The sequence below is a fragment of the Schistocerca gregaria genome, chromosome 3, assembly GCF_023897955.1.
Source record: "Schistocerca gregaria isolate iqSchGreg1 chromosome 3, iqSchGreg1.2, whole genome shotgun sequence".
In the NCBI taxonomy this organism is placed as follows: domain Eukaryota; kingdom Metazoa; phylum Arthropoda; class Insecta; order Orthoptera; family Acrididae; genus Schistocerca; species Schistocerca gregaria.
In genome coordinates this window covers 897,241,830-897,259,459 of record NC_064922.1, presented here as the reverse complement: position 1 = coordinate 897,259,459, position 17,630 = coordinate 897,241,830, and the positions used below count along the sequence as shown (strand labels likewise).

The window sequence follows — 17,630 nt, the reverse complement described above, 5'->3', positions numbered from 1 at the left end:
CAACACAATTGAAGATGATTCACATGTGACTTACTGTGAAATGGAGGCATCATAGACAAATTGAAACTAGCAGTAGATTTGATTTTGAATGAATATTTAACTCTGAAGATCATCTGTTCCTGATGATTTCAGCACAATTTGACCAAAGCTCAAAAAATAGGCTTGTCAGATGGCGTAATGAAATGCTCACAAAATTTGAGTGAGGTAGGTTAAAATCTGTATACAACACTGTAACAGGAGACAAAACTTGGAAAAGTCATAGCAGGCAATGAGGCACATATTTTGTATGATAAATGCTATGAACTATTTTATTTACTGATATATGGAACACCCATAGCACTGTAGGAAAATCTAAGCGGCGCACATATAGATGTCCACAACAAGTGGGGAATGGTGTAGCAAGTTGTATACACACATTCAAAGCAGTGAAACAGTTAAAGAAGCACTCAAACACTAGTAAGGAGGTATTTAACTAGTACACAACACTGGGAAAAGTATATAGATCAAACAGTGCCTATTTTGATTGAGCTGCCCTGGTAATTCCATTAACAAGTCTCAGTTCATACTAAAAGAAAAAGTGTTTTTCATTTGTGCATTTATTACATATATATAATCAAAACATAAAAATTTAACAGCAATCATTGTTACAATCAACAAAACATAATTAAACAATCTCATAAACTGACATACCATAAAGTCCAGCTATCGAAAGCAAAGGCGAGGTTGATAACTCATAAATACATATATCAGTCCAATCTGTTGTGCTAGCAACAGTAAGAGTATTATATTTTGCTTTACATAAAAAAGACCTAAAAGTCTCAATACAGATAAATCACATATTCACATCAGTGTCTGGTAACTTTCTCACTGCAGATGCACGCCTCCACTTCAATCGAGTTGAATGAAAAATCGTGCTGAAAAATACATATCATGTCTTATTACAGTCACACCACAAAACTGTTTTACTTGAAAGGGCAGAAGCACCCACAATGGACTCTGAATTTTTAGTCACCACAGAATAGAATCAGAAGTACTGCCACTTTCCAAGAATGGCATCCTTGATGGCATCTACATACTGAGCTGGCACCCAGTACACCCAGTATCTTGAGGCCTCTGTTGGCCCAAGCTGAATTCCCTGCAAGAATAGTTTTTGAATGTCACTAGCACATTTTAAAACTGTTCTGGCTCACAGATAATCTAAAGGCTATGGCTAAATATATTCAGGTAAATTGCTAAATGAATACTCCACGGTGTGACAACCTGTACACTGTAAAAGAACTTCCAAATCCTTTAAATCTATTTATGGGTCTAGAAATTAAATCCAGAACCTTCATACAATGATCTAACCAATTTAACTATTCTACTGACACATTTAACAGTCTGATTAATGGTTAAATCTGTTGGTATCTCCTGCTTACTTTCCAAGATCCCTCTGTGATAGAGTGACGGATTCCTGGTGTGTGTGTGTGTGTGTGTGTGTGTGTGTGTGTGTGTGTGTGTGTGTGCGCGCGCGGGCGCGCATGTGCGTGCGTGCACCCGTCGGGGGAGGTACATTTTCTCTTCTGAACAATGTAACTGTCTTCTTCTTGTGTGTATCTGCCATTCAATGTGTCAGCTTTACTGTGAGTAGCAATCTACCTTTGCCCGTAATATTGTTCACATAAATTATGGGATTTTTGGGTTGGATTGAACTATAACTCATCACACGCCAGCGATAAAAAAACGTCTCTCACAGAATTTCGTCTGGCGATTATATCTGGCAGAAAAAGGAGTGGCACTCTGGCAACACTGTAACAACACGTATGGTAGCTACATCTGAGAGGACAGTTTAATCCTGCTGCACAGTTGACACAGTGGCTAGAGTTTTGGGTTCCCATGCAGAAGGCCGAGGGTTCTGTCCTGGGTTGGGGTGCATTTTTTTTATTTGTTAATTTCATTCTGACATTTCATACTGTAATATACACCATTTCTTACGTCAAATGTACCCTAAGTTTATAACATTTTGTAATGCTGAAAACAACAAATACGTGGTTAGACAAATAAGAAATAGACAGTTGAAACAATCAATGGGACCGTGGTGATAACCCAAAACTCTATCCACTGCGCACCAACAGTACAACACAAATACAATGTGTTGCCAGATTGCCACTCTTTAACGTCCTTTTTCTGCAGGATGTACTCGCTGGACAAAATTTTGTGACAGGCAGTTTATCGCTGGCATGTGAGGAGCCGCCAGGTAAGTCTTTCCACTCCCGGTGTTGGAATGACTCCTTACCCTCTCCCTTAAAACCCACATCCTTTCGTCTTTCCCTCTCCTTCCCTCTTTCCTGATGAAGCAACCTTGGGTTGTGAAAGCTTGAAATTTGTGTGTGTGTTTGTGTGTCTTTTATTATGCCTATCAACAACCAATGCTTTCTCGTTTGGTAAGTTACAGCATCTTTGATTTTATATGAGATGTCCAATATGGAGTACAAATATGCAGTTTTAATACCCAAGGACTGTAACTGTGGCATTTAGCAACAAGCAGAAATTGTGTATCAATAAATAAATTTGGGATTTAAGAAGCAAGGAACACAAACTGATACAAAGAGTGTCAAAATTGTTTCATGCTGCAAGAGTGTTATGTCTTGATCAACAACAGGTACAACGAGGCGTTGACTGAGGGAGAGCAAGTGGCCAAGTGAGTGCAGCCTCATACAGATAATGTTGACAGGTTACCTTTTTTTGCAAATAATTTAGACTTTATCACTGTAAAGTATTTTCAGGAGTCAGCAAAAGTCATTACAAAATTATACAGCTTCCATTTAAAACAGCACACTTTCTTTAGTACCTTGAGAGATAAAATCTTAGTGAATGTGAACAAGAAAATATTTGCTACTTGAAACAAAAATCTCAATATCTTCAGAAAATATGTACCATGTCAACATTATGAACTAGTACCTTCTATAATTTTTGTGTATTTATGTGACTGTGAAATAAAATCATTAAACATTGGAGTGATATATTTCAAGAGGTAACCTAGGAATTTTCCAAATTCCTGTGTGTAGTAACACAACAAATAGGCTACAACTATGAAGATATAATGAATGAAATGAGGCTATTACCATTATGTGATACTCATCATGGCCATCAATTGGCTCACTAACAACTGCCTTAATTGATGTCATGGGTATCTTGTCAGTGCGTTCTTTAGTGCCAATCCACACCTGATCTTGCTCCATTTTGAAAGTGAGACGTACCTTTCCACCAGATTTATTTAACATTCCTGACAGAGGAAATGGTGGCAATGGATCCTAAAGAGAAAAAAAAAAAACACCCTTTTAAATACAAAACAGATCATGGAGATGATCTTAATGAAAACTGCATTTATCTGAAAGTATGGAAAACACAGAACAGATTTAGAATAGCAATTTCCTAATATTATGCAACTTTCTTCATTTTATAGCTTAATTACTACAGCAACACAATCAGCAGCTACCTGTAACTACATCTCTCATCAAATGATAACACAATGTAAACATGTATGCCATACTCCTTCAAAAACATTTTTTTAAGATTTTTCATATTTACTTGTGAATCAAACTAACATGAACATTCCCAATGAACATCTAGATTATGATTTGATATCTATGACCAACAAATGGTTGCTCTTTTCAATACAAACAACTTCTACTCATTCAATGATGCAAATGTGAATGAAAACAGATAGTCTAGCACAAGAAATGAACTTTCTACACCGTACTATCCTTCACTGTCACTATTTCTTATCAACTGGCAGGTGAAACAAATAAGGTCTGTGTCTTGGAACAGAAAGAATTCAAATGTAGTTCAAATTTCCCGTACTAATGACATATTTTGGCAGGTGTAAAATGAACCTTTAAATGAAGTAACACATAATGAAATACACAATCATTACAAGACCATCACTCCAGTGTGGGGTGGGATGGAAGGGGGGAGACCATTTGAAGCAAATCAGAAAGAAGATAAGGCATAAGGATTTCCAGTCAGATGAAGGTGGTGTAGTTTCAACAGCAGCACAAAATGGTGTAACAGAGCTACTCATAAATAGGCAGAGTAGTAAATACCATATTTACCTAACTATAAAACGACCCTTATTATAAGACAACCCTCTTTTTTTCCATGAGGCTTATTGAGACAAATTAATTTTTAACATATTTTGGGTCTAAAAAGTTAATATTATACATATTCTACATTTATGCCATTTATTATCTACATTTAGATAATATTATGAGAAATAAAATGAAAAAGAAATGATTTACATTAATTTGTAAGGTGTTTTCTTTTCTAAATTTTCACTTACTAATCTTGTCACCAGTGGTATCACTATTTTTAATCTTCATCATACTCAAAGCACAGCCGTGAAATTAATACTTTTTTTGTCACAAATATTTGGCTATTGCTTCTGAATATATTGCAATTTCTGAGATTGTGGTTACTGTTCAATTTCACTTCTATACTGACATGGGAATGTTACAATGTCTCTTGCTTTCGAATATATCATCTGCCTGCTGCGTTCTCTCTCTTATTGGCTGTGTAGAGCCAACAGCTGACACACCCCTTTTCATTGCTGTCATATGTCACGATGAGCATAGGCGACACTGCAGCACGAAACAAATAAGACCACCACCGGCCCCTATCTAGGCTTTTATCGTCTCCTGCAGAAATTAGTACTCTTGTTGAGCATTTGACCAAATTTAAATTCAATTCAATACTGGCTACAAATGTATTCAGGTAAACTGCAGTTTAAACAGATTTAGGGATATTGCAGTTTAAAAATGGTAGATGTTCCTGAAACGTTAAACTATGCAATATAGATTCCCACGGTTGGCAACACAACGTAATTTGCTACCTCCTCACTACTCCCCCTCCAACCCTTTTGTGGTATTATGCTTGAGCAACTGAACACAGACTGCAATATGTTTTAGGGTGCAAGTCATATGTAATAACAGCAACTAGTACATAGGTAAAGATCGCAATCACGATTCAGCCCAATTCTCAAACTTGCGCTCGTCCCACCATTTACTGATGTCTGTTGGTACCATCTCCACACAACAGATTTAGCTGCTGTACTTTTTTCTTGTGACAACAATTACAGTCATTTTAGTATGATTTCTTTTGTTTCGTTCTCAATAAATTTTCCTTCTTGTTTCACCTGAATGTCAGAATCATGATCTATAGCTGATTAAAAGCTAGAAACATTTTTACCTGGTACTATAATAATGAACAGTGACCAACTATCTCGTTTGCAACCCACTTAGTAAATCATTACAGTCTCTTGTAATCGAATAAAATATTGATCCAAGTTCAGAACCAAGGAATTATTTTTTTTTTAAGGACAGCATTTCTGCTTTTGAATGTTTACTCAAAAAGCAGCATAATGTTTGTACTCATACATGTATGAGAACTTTTATTGCAAACCTCCTCAAATAGAACAAGAGTTTGTAAGATGATAAACTTTTGTGCCGTTTCTTCCTGCATTTCACAAAATTCACACCAACAGATTGTTGTAACGGCTAGATCATAGTTTCTCAGTGCTGAGCCAGTCAAATGTCACATGATTGTTCATGCAATGTCAATACTGCATTGAGCGTTTCGGCATATCGGGAAATCCTGAGCCTGTTCGAAGGCGAGTATCATTTGCACAGGCCTGCCTTTCTGAATTCTTCAAAATAACAGCCAAAACTTCATATGTTAATGTAAGAAGACTCCAATATACTCTATTAAACAATGTAAACATGTCAACCTCAGCAGCAGTAGTTTAATTTGCTAATTTAAGACAATTCTTCACTTTTTGAATGACAAACTAGGGGGAAAAAACCTTGTCTTATAATCGAGTAAATGCATTACTGTGGAAAGTTCAGTTGTTTTCATACAATACAATTTTATTTAAAGCAAAGCACATGCATTTTCAACAGTAGAAACAAAGTTATCAATAGGAAACGTCCAAGGAAGAAAGTCACACCCCAGAAACGGAAGTGTGTGTTCTTTTGTTTAAAACATTTTCAAAAGAGAATGGTAACTGAAAAAACAGACAAATGAAAAAATTGTGTGTTTGGAGCCAACTCTTCTAATGCTGTCCTCACAGGGTGCAGGTGCGCCTCCGTTCTCTCTAAGGCAGCTGCAGCTTGTGTAGGCTACCTGTCAGGCATACCTACTGAAAGGGAGGGTGGTTACAACAAAAGCTAGGAGCAGACAGACAGGAACTGGGAAACAAAAACTAAAAAACAAGACAGGATTAAGAAGGGGAACTAAATGGGCACAAGTGGTTGAATCATAGGAAATTTGCTATAGAAAACACTGTCCTCACTTTGGGAGTTACTGATATTTTCGGTCATGCCTGATATTTTCGGTCATGCCAATCACGTGAAATCAGCACACCGAGTGCTTTCTGTGTCTTTGACAAATCTCCAACCTGCTACATCAATGTTTTACAGTTGGACAAGTTCCATGTGCTGACCAAGAAGCTGTTATTTAAAATCAGCCCATTTCCTTCATCAATACAAATTTAGTTCCAAATAATTGCAACATGCGTTACATTTATCTAACACAAACATTTTTCTGCAACAGGAAATTATGTCCGCTCATTTTGTTTTCAGTAGAAAGCTGAATCTGGAATCATTACTGACAAAATTGTAGCAACTTTATGTAAGTTAGGTAAGATTACTTTATTGGAAATTTAAGTTGTTTTTTCTGAATATGGAAAATGACGACTAAAAATAATAAATTTTCCCTGTACGAGGAATTTTTGGAGAAAGACATTTGGTCAATAGCAGGCTAGTACTCATAATGGGGAATTTGCTTTGGCCACCAGATTCATATGCTGGCACAACAGTTGAAGCAAAACTGAGTTCACAGGTGCATGCTGGTTGACTTTCGGTGTCACCTGCAGAAAATATTAATAATTTTCAAACGAAAATTCCTCTTCGATTTGTTTGTTTGGCCAATGAGTAATGGTGTTTGTTTATAGGCACGACCTCCAGAAACTGCCTTTGGCTGGAATTGGTATCCATGCTCAGATGTTGGAAGCAGCACACAGAAAGTTCATTTAAAAGGAAACATAAGTCCCACTTTCCCTGTGTCATTCATCAAATAGCACTACTGGCCAACCCTAGAGAAGGTACGGTGTTTTCAAGTTACTACCCTCATTTGCTTAGTTCACAACGAACCTTATGTATATTTTGCGAGCAATGTACTTTGGATGAAGTGGTACCATGAAATCTTTAAATCTTACATACGCATTAGTTAACTTTATGTCCTCCTCACAGAGAAGACAAAAAGGATCAATACTGACATACCGGACATATCAGTAGCCATCCTCCACACTAGTATCGCTATCCTAGTATCTCTCTTTTCTAGTACCTGGCACGAGAGGACATATTAGCAGTTATAAAAAAACCCGTTAACATTCATAAACCTGCATCACGGGAACAGCTTTACATTTGGCTAACTTATGTTTGGTGGGAGACACTAAGGCATAGGCAGTGTATCACGAGTAGTTAAGGAACTTGCAGAGATTTGAAATTCTGAAGGTAGGCTTGCTGCAGCAATATAGAAGCAGAAACAGCTGTAAGTATTGGGAACAGCTGAACAATTTGTCTCGAACACAAAGAGAAGCCATCAAGAATTTTGTGGACAGGATTAGAAAGCTAAATGTCAAGATTTGCAAGTTATTTAATCGGATAGACAAAAAATCTACTCACCAAGCGATGGCAGTACACATACATAAATGACTGTTGTAATTGGCAAGCTTTCGGAGCCAGTGGCTCCTTCTTCAGGCAGAAGGGTTGAAGGAGAAGGAAGAAGGGTGAAGTAAAGGAACTGGAGAGGTCTAGGAAAAGGGGAAGACTTTGGGAAATTCATCCAGAACCACAGGTCAGGGGAGAGTTACTGTATGGTAACATCTCCGCATTACTCTTGTGAGTAAAAGAGGTCAGCACTCTAATGTAAACATGTCAACATTTCCATAAAAGAACAAGTATTACAAAAACTTAGTAACGTTGATTCCTAAGACTATAGTAGTGAATTTGGGACATCATTGTCATTGGTAGAACTGATTATTTCAAGTTATGGCATACGTTAAGGACTGGATCATATGAACTATCTCTGGGTAACTTTCTTTTGATGGATTACTGCAAGACACTGTGATCACTGTGACACATGATGTAAATGTGAGCTGTGTTCTGTGCCACACTCCGTATTTTGTTTTGGAGATTTATATAAGTGCAACTAATCCATTGATTGTATTTCTAAAAAATTGTGCTTCAACATTATAAATTATCTGACAAACTCTGCCACTGGACTGTTCTTGGATATGATAGCTAACCCGATTTATGCTCTACTGGTCATTGTCTCAACAGTGACACCAAGTTTAACAACTGTGTGGAAAAGCAATATACCCCTCCATCCATTGTTAATTCCTTATCCAGTTTTGGTAGAGGTAGTCTTACAAATCGCAGAATTACTGCTGGCAGCAAGGTGGTGTAAACATATTGTACTACTGCAGACTACCACGCATGCGAATATATATAGTCGAAACTCTGGCGAGCTCTTTGTGTGAATGCAGAGGAGTCATGACTTGGCTCCTGTGGTGCATTTATCATGCAGTGTTGATGCCACAGCTGTGGGATGCAATTTGGAGTAAATCTGTCAAAGTAATTAAGATTCTTGCCACAGAAGTTGGGTATTTCATATCAGCATTGACGGCTCAGTACTGGCAATTTATTTCAGAACGATAATACCAAAATCATGGGACAAGTAAAATGCACTGAACAATTATCCATGTAAATATTATGTGTGTGTGTGTGTGTGTGTGTGTGTGTGTGTGTGTCACTGAGCAACAGAAAAGGGGAGAGGGAGATGCCCAACAAGCTGGAGCAAGTTGGCTCTGGTGACACCGAATGGCGAAGGAATGTAAACAGTACAAAGGGAAAAGGTCAAGTTAAGAAGCAAAATGGGGAGTGCAACAGTTTGAAGCAGTTATCAGGGAGATGGATTGACTATGAATGTCATCCCGGATGAGCAGCACGACTCCCCCATGAGACGGAATGCTTTCCTCAGGGGGAAGGTCAAAGTGGATCGAGGAGAAATATGAGAGATCTCAAAGCAGTCATGAGGATGCAATTTTGTTTCCTACAGGCAGAGAACAAGTGGATGCTGCAAACATTCCACTGGAGGAGAGTCATGACGAGGAAAGTGGACAAGGGGAAAAATGAAGGGGTACCACTTTGGCAACTGGCAACTGCCAGTCTTTGAAGACTCACTGCTACAGACTGTCGCACAGATGACAAAATGGTAGACATCGAAATAGATGACAGAGGGATAGAAAAACAATTAAAATCACTCAAAAGATGAAATGCCACTGGACCTGATGGGATACCAGTTTGATTTTACACAGAGTATGCAAAGGAACTTGCCCCCCTTCTTGCAGCGGTGTGTACTGTAGGTCTCTAGAAGAGTGTAGCGTTCCAAATAATTGGAAAAGGGCACAGGTCATCCTCGTTTTCAAGAAAGGACGTCTAACAGATGTGAAGAACTATAGACCTATATCTCTGACGTCGATCAGTTGTAGAATTTTGGAACACGTATTATGTTCGAGTATAATGACTTTTCTGGACACTAGAAATCTACTGTGTAGGAATCAGCACGGGTTTAAAAAAAGACTATCGTGTGAAACCCAGCTCGCTCTATTCATCCACGAGACTCAGAGGGCCATAGACATGGGTTCCCAGGTAGATGCCGTGTTTCTTGACTTCAGCAAGACGTTTGATACAGTTCCCTACAGTCGTTTAATGGACAAATTAAGAGCATATGGACTATGAGACCAATTGTGTGACTGGATTGAAGAGTTCCTAGATAACAAAATGCAGCATGTCATTCTCAATGGAGAGAAGTCTTCCTAAGTAAGGGTGATTTCAGGTGTGCTGCAGGGGTGTGTTGTAGGACCGTTGCTATTCACAATATACATAAATGACCTTGTTGATAACATCGGAAGTCCACTGAGGCTTTTTGCAGATGATGCTGTAGTATATCGAGAGATTGTAACAATGGAAAATTGTACTGAAATGAAATGCAGGAGGATCGGCAACGAATTGATGCATGGTGCAGGGAATGGCAATTGAATCTCAATGTAGACAAGTTTAATGTGCTGCTAATACATAGAAAGAAAGATCCATTAATATTTAGCTACAGTATAGCAAGTCAGCAACTGAAAGCAGTGAATTCCATAAATTATCTGGGAGTAGGCATTAGGAGTGATTTAAAATGGAATGACCATATAAAATTAATCGTCGGTAAAGCATATGCCAGACAGATTCAATGGAAGAATCCTACGGAAATGCAGTCCGAAAACAAAGGAAGTAGGTTACAGCTCACTTGCTCGCCCACTGCTTGAATACTGCTCATCGGTGTGGGATCCGTACCAGATAGGGTTGATAGAAGAGAGAGAGAAGATCCAACAGAGAGCAGCGCGCTTTGTTACAGGATCATTTAGTAATCGCAAAAGCGTTACAGAGATGATAGATAAACTCCAGTGGAAACTCTGCAAGAGAGACTCTCAGTAGCTCGGTATGGGCTTTTCTTGAAGTTTCGAGAACATACCTTCACTAAGGAGTCAAGTAGTACATTGCTCCCTCCTACGTATATCTTGCAAAGAGACACGTGGATAAAATCAGAGAGATTAGAGCCCACACAGAGGCATACCGACAATCCTTCTTTCCACGAACAATACGAGACTGGGATAGAAAGGAGAACCAATAGAAGTACTCAAAGTACCCTCCACCACACACCGTCAGGTAGCTTGCAGAGTATAGATGTAGATGTAGAGGCTGGGGGATCCTGCTCCATAAGATCTACAAAGGCGTCGGCATTTTCCGTCTGTCAGTCTGTGGAGTCCAGTGCAGAAAAATGGTTGGAGGTGCGCACCAGCAATAGAGACGTCAGCCGGGCAACGGTATCACGTGGCAACACCGTTGAAGAGGACCTTAAAGTCGGCAAAGAAGAAGACCACTTGCCTTTGTTTTGTTGGAGCACTTCTGGTTGGCTCAAGGGATGTAAGAAGTCTTCATGCCAGTTGTGTAGCAGGTGACTTTGCCCCGTGAGGTGAAAGTTTAATGGGTTGTTACACAGCTGGGGGAGCTGGAGATGCTACCATGACATTGGGCAATTTTACAACTGCAATGCTGAATTAGAGGTCACATGACCACCTTGCCACATCCTTCGTGGAATGAGATGTAGCAAGAGCAGTACTTTAAGTGCCAGATGGTAGAACGTAGGATAGCCGACTCGCCAAGAACTTGCAAGCGACCCGGTCGGGCACTTTTTCCTTCACCCGGACCTCCTGGATGGCCGTTCATCGAGATACAAGGAACAATCTCAGGAAGAGGTGGCCTGGTTGCCAATGCAAATGATACAGCAGGGAGGAGGGGAGGGACAATCGCCCTCGTGTGCATCCTTACCACAGGTTACACATTTGGGCTGGTGTCAGCAAGACAGAGTGTGGTTGTAACAATGACACTAGTAGCAGTGCATCAGGTTCGGAATGTGCGGTCGGACTGTGATAGCTTCATATCCTGCTTTGATCATGGACGGAAGCACCACTCCATCAAAAATGAGAAAAGGAATGCGTGTGGGCACTACAGACGCATCCACCTTTTTCATCACCCAATGGACTGCACTGACGCCCTGATCGGAGAGGTATGTTTGGATATCTGCCTCGGTCACACCATCGAGCAGCCTAGTGTAAATAACTCCATGGCAAGAATTCAGGGTTTGATGGGTCTCGACATGAACAGGATAGCCATGGAGGAGCATAGCTGCAAGCAGTTTCTGTGCTTGAGAATCAGAAGTAGTCTCTAAAAGCAAAGTGCCAGCAATTCTATCATCTTTCTGAGTAATAAACATATTTACTGTAGCAAGGGACTCACTGCCTTCAGCACATGAAACCATGAGGAAATATTGTGCAGCTGGGAGAATCTTTGAATCATTAGCATCATTCCGTTTACATTTAGTAGACACTGACTGTGAACAAGAAGATGATTTGCTCACAGCGAGAACATTCCCCATGACTGCCAGCATCTCCAATCGCGCAGTCCTTCTGGCCCCCTCCCCCCTCAAAGGGGATGCACTAGTTTTAAGCCGTCAGCACACACGGACCGTGCATCTGAAAGTTGAGCGTGCCAAGTTTCTGATGTCATAGTGCGGAATAACACGTTTGGGAGTCTTCCCGAACGTGCAAGGCAATGTCTAGCAGGTCACATATTCTGAGCGTTGACCAAAGAGATGGCACAACAGCACCTATGTCACACGCACACCACCTCCCTTCAGAACAGAGTTGTGAGGCACCATAATGTCATTCATATCAAGCCTATACGTATATGTGCCATTTCTGAGCAGCAGAAAATTGAGAATCACTCGAAAATCTATTGTTAACAGTTTGATTCGCTAAGAGAGAGAGAGAGAGAGAGAGAGAGAGAGAGAGAGAGAGAGAGAGAGAGAGAGAGAGAAACAGAAACATCTTATTCATGGCAGAAGTGTTATTGTAAATTGTGAGTTATAGGAGTATGCCATTTGAAGGCAATGACACACTGAGGATCCACCAAAAACGTAGTTTTCTTGGTACAATTTGTTATAGTTAAATTTCAATTAGTAATATAGCTATGATTAAAGCTTTCAGCAAGTGGCAATATATTAAGATTGGCTGTGTGAGGTTTGTTGTCAGTTTAGTGTAATTAGTAGCATTACCAACTTCTATCAAAATGCATAAAATGCCAATGGTTCACATCTCACCACGCCAAAATTTTTTTATTTCCTAACATTCACGTAATAGGTTCTGATGCATTATTATTAGTTTAATATAAGTATATACTATAGTATTTGATGTTATGTCAATGTAAGTTCACCTTTTTTTTTGAGAAGTGAGTTTGTTCGATTGGCTTAATCTACAGGACAGCTTGCGCTATTTGTATAACGATATTTTGCTCCTTTTTCTTTTACGTTTCGTAATTCACACTTTGCAAAAATTCTGCTACTGGGTAGGAACAGTCATCAAGTAAGAATGACGTTAGGGTTTTACTAAAATGTGGGAATGGTGAAATAATGTTTATCTTATGTGGAGAACTATTGCAAATTTGTATCGCACTGTTTGTAATAGAACTTTTATAAGCATGTCTCCTTACTTATTGGACACGGTACTTTCCTTTTCATCTTAAAACATGTACATTGATATTCAAGGTTTTATTTGTGTATATGATATATAGAACAACGTGACTAGCCTACAGGCAATGGAGGAAATGAGCATTTTGATAGAGTTAATGTGGGAATTTTAAGCGCACGCGTTTAGTAAACAGTGTGATTTACGAGCTAGAAACATCCCGCAACTGTCGCTGGAGTGCGTTGTGATCGCATGTAGCACTTTGGGGCCCACATACTGTACACACAAGTCACATCGTTCCTGAGCGTTCAGCAGCACATTGAACTCAGCATACTCAATGTTGACATTCAACAGCACGATCCGTGTGCCGACGGCTTTAGGTGATTGTTCACATCTCAGGTCATACCTCCCAAACACCCCAGAGGGACCAATCGGCTATTTTGGAAGATAGCAGCTCAAGGAATCACCCATCCCTGGGCCTGGCATGTACCTGGGGATACACGCAAACCCTACCTGTTGACCCAGGGCTGTGAATTATTTGTTACCCAGGCACACGTAACGCGTCAGATGTGTGGGCCAGCTTTCTGGAGTGCACAGGGAGGAAGAAGAAAAAGAGGAACCTCAAACGCCGAAGTTGAGGAATAATAGAGGAAGGGGAATGAAGAAAGGAAAAAAAAGGAACAAAAAATAGTGGAGAGACTGTTCTGATACTGGCTACTGAAAATGCAAAACACATTTCAAAAAACATCACATGCATGTGCTCCAAGGGAGAGGAAAAAGAACAGCAAGAGGATAGACATGCAGCATGGAAGGGAAAAGATGCTGCAACGGCAGGGGCTCTGTGGTAGCCAAGCCCGAATCCGCCAAAGAGCAGCGAGCCTCATGGGAAGAGGAGGGAGGGGGAGGAAAGAACTGTGTCGCTAACCTAAATTTAGTTGTTTGAATAGTGGATTTTTAGTGTGTGTGGTGCTGGCATTTGAACAGACTGACTGTTTGACAATCCATTCCAACAGACTATGTAGTTGAAATGATGACAATGAGTAATTACACTCATACTGTAATGTTTTAGTTGTGAATAGCAAAGCCCAAAACTTGAAGTGTTTGAATATCAGTATGTATAGGGATATTGCCAAATAACAATGGACCTCATTGTGTGTCCCCAATCCGCCATGACTAATTAATGTTACAGGAACAAATCTTTAGCTGTCTCACAGCCAAGCAAGAGAACGGACACCATGGGGAAACCATATATACAGGGTTTAGGCACCTAGTCATAAAAATGTAACTCTCATTCCTGTTTCTGTAACTTTGAGCAGTATTAAAAGTGAGAAGGATCAGTTATTTTCAGATGTTAAAACATGGCATCTTGCAGTGTTTTTTCATTAAATCCAAAATACAGCCTTTTATGGCTAAAAAACTTACTCCACTTACAGTATTCTTAATAAATGGTAATTACATATTATTTGAAGGTCATCAACTTTAACATAAATGTTCAACACCGTACTAAACAAACATATGCATAAAAATAATGGGGGCTAGTGCTAAATCAAAGACACACAGCTGAAAAATCATTTAAGTAGAGGCGAACGAAACCTGAAATCAATTTGGAACCTGCATGAAATATTCATAGGAAACATACACTACATAGCTGAAGCTCTACGGACCAAGTACAGGGAATTCACAGAGAAATAGGTCACATTTCTTTTGTTCTTCACCCCCAGCACTGACTCCAATAGTAAACAGAGACATAAATCAACAGCTATTAAGAAGTTTTAGATCAAGCAATAGTGAGGAATTTTAAAGCAGTCTTACACAATGGACGCACCCAGTGACCGGTCGATTGGCACCTTAGGACCTTTTGAGGCCTGTTCAGACGGAGTTTAGTTATTACATACTGGAGCAAAATGTCAGAACAGGAAAATGAAAATTATCTTTATTAACAGTGATACCAGGGACCTCAAAACATTACCCAATTAGATCTCACCTTTGCATTTTTTATTCCAGGCATTGCATCTTCTGGAACACCTTTATCCAACACCTTCCGATGTTGTTTCTGTTTGCAAAATGGCTCCTTGCTTGTGGATACAGCTTTCTCTTCTAGCAATTCCTATTGACAAGAACAGTGTTACTTCTTATGAAGAGTAATGGATGTGCTGACAAATACAAATGATGCTTGCTTAAAAATCTATGGACAGAAAGGCAGTGGGAATTATGTATAGACAGACAGCTAAAGAGATTGCGTGCACACATACCCTCACAAAGCTGTCAAGCTGTGTGTATTAAAATAAAAAAAGCAATGGTGAAATATTCAAATAACTTACAAGAATGCATCTTAGTAACATCTTTGACAATAAGCGCTTTCTTGATAGGTTCACACTCAGTCATTTTCAATATACAAATGCATTGGGAACATGTTGTGCAAGAAAATTTAAAACCTCGGTATGCAGATCACACACAGAAATGTACAAAAACAAACACACACACACTTTAAACACTAGTGCCATCACAAAACTAGAGATGACAAATGTCAGAAGTTACTGATAATGAATATTAATAAACTTCTGTTGCTCTGTTGTTTGACCAGAGATAGAGCAGGATTTCAAGCAGAATTTAAGCAAAATCTCCATCTCTATTCACAAGGTTACATGTTAATTTAATTTGAGCTACTTCCTTATCAATACTATCCCAATAGCTGGAAGAGCATGCCTGATATTCCATAGGAAGACTTGTTCCAAGACAAGAATTCTGCAACAACAGACTTGTTCACCTGCTTTAAATGTGTGATATTTATGCTCAGTACACCATTCCTCCACAGTCATACTAATTTGACCAATATACAACTTATTACAATTGCAATAAGTGCAATAGATACACACAGCAAAATCATCCTTTAAGTTCCTAAAAAGGCTATAATCTTAGATTTTGGTCAAAAAACATGTTTCACATCATTTTTCTGCAGAACATGACCAACCTTATTGGAAATGCTTCTTGTGTAAAACAAAAAGGCCGTAGTCTACGGTGTAACCTTGTTATCATCACCCCTCACAAGATTCCCTGTTGGTCACTGGTGCAAAGTGCGACTGCTCTGTCTTTTGCTGCAGCCATTCTGATGAAAGGTTGGCTTCGAGATGATGTGGGCCTTACAAACCAAGGTACAAAGAACCCCATCATGCTAAAGCAAATGGTCACAACTGTCAGCCTATGGATACAAATTAATGCGTACTGGTTAACTATCAGCCTGTATATACTAATCAGTGTGTGTTGGCTTACTATGAACGGCATAGTGAATAACAGATCAGTTGAACCAACCATCAATTGTGAATTCGGTGAGTGATATTAACAATGATGTGGCACCAACGTCTACTGTCCTTTTGCCTGCACAGAATATACTTCCTACAGCATTGGTAGTTTTCTGTGGAAATATGGTGTGAAATGTGTTTTTCAATCACCAGCTATGATGACAGGGTGTATATGTGGAAAAGGAAAAAAAATCCTGGATTTTTCCCGATTAAAAAATACACTTTCTCCCAGGTGAAGATACACTTTTCCATGTTAAGTGACAGTATACTTTCCCTCGAAATCAGAAAACTTATCAATCTTTTCAATGGTCAAGGTTTTGTACACTATCATAGAACCTCCGACCCCTTTAAGAAACAAACCCCAGAAAAAAATGTGTTTTTGAAAGGTACTTGATTTGCTTGCTGCATATTTTCGTATTACAAATGTATATAATCAAATTCCACCAAACACAGAATGTTTATTTCCAAACCATTGAAATTGGAGATCACGATGTGCTTTTGTAAGCTAATCATAGTTCATGTCATGTGATCTCGCCAGCCAATGGTAGTAGATATTCATCGTGTTTACATGGGGCACCCAAAACTGGATTTTGCAAAGTGATCTCCCAATACTGCTTCAGGGTGGTCAAGTAAACATTTCAAAATCTATTCTGGAAATCCGCTTTTTGTTTGGGGTGTAAGGTTTTGTCTTGTTTTTCAAAATTTTGGCAAATATTGACAGAGTGGCTTTTTGTACAGTGAAGGATAAGTGGAAATACTAGACTGAAGCTGTCTATACCTCATCTAATTGAAGAGAAATAGTGATTGTGCTGACTAAATCATCAACTATGTCTGCTGTTTTCCAGGCACCATAGTTAACTGGTCTAGCAAATCCGCTTCAGAAATTCAGTTTTCGTCTTTCAGAAGATGTGTCGCATGTAAATGTAGTGATTCAGAGCAAAGGACATGTGATGTAGTCAGCCTATAGCGAACATCACTCTTAAGCAGCGCGAACAGACAAATAGAAAAAGTTAATGGTATAAACTAACACACGTAGTGTAGCTACAAGAAAAGCTAAGCTTTCACATATAATATTTGTCTTTTTTGCATTTGGTACACTTCGTTACATCACACAAACGTGCCAGTGAAACGTTAAGTAATGACGCAAATTTCTGGTCTCAAAA

The 17,630-nt window shown here is 39.2% G+C and overlaps 1 protein-coding gene across 1 annotated transcript in view; it reads right to left on the bottom strand.

The window, feature by feature from the left end:
- Positions 1-578: 578 nt before the first annotated feature.
- Positions 579-17,630, bottom strand: part of LOC126355171 (ubiquitin domain-containing protein UBFD1-like) — a 51,799-nt gene continuing 34,747 nt past the window's right edge. The window contains exons 4-6 of the mRNA XM_050005382.1: positions 15,153-15,275; positions 3,105-3,293; positions 579-1,135 (exon numbers count right to left, since the gene is read on the bottom strand). Of these exons, the coding sequence (XP_049861339.1) occupies positions 1,025-1,135; positions 3,105-3,293; positions 15,153-15,275 (423 nt within the window). The 3' untranslated portion in view covers positions 579-1,024. The remainder of the gene's footprint in view (positions 1,136-3,104; positions 3,294-15,152; positions 15,276-17,630) is intronic.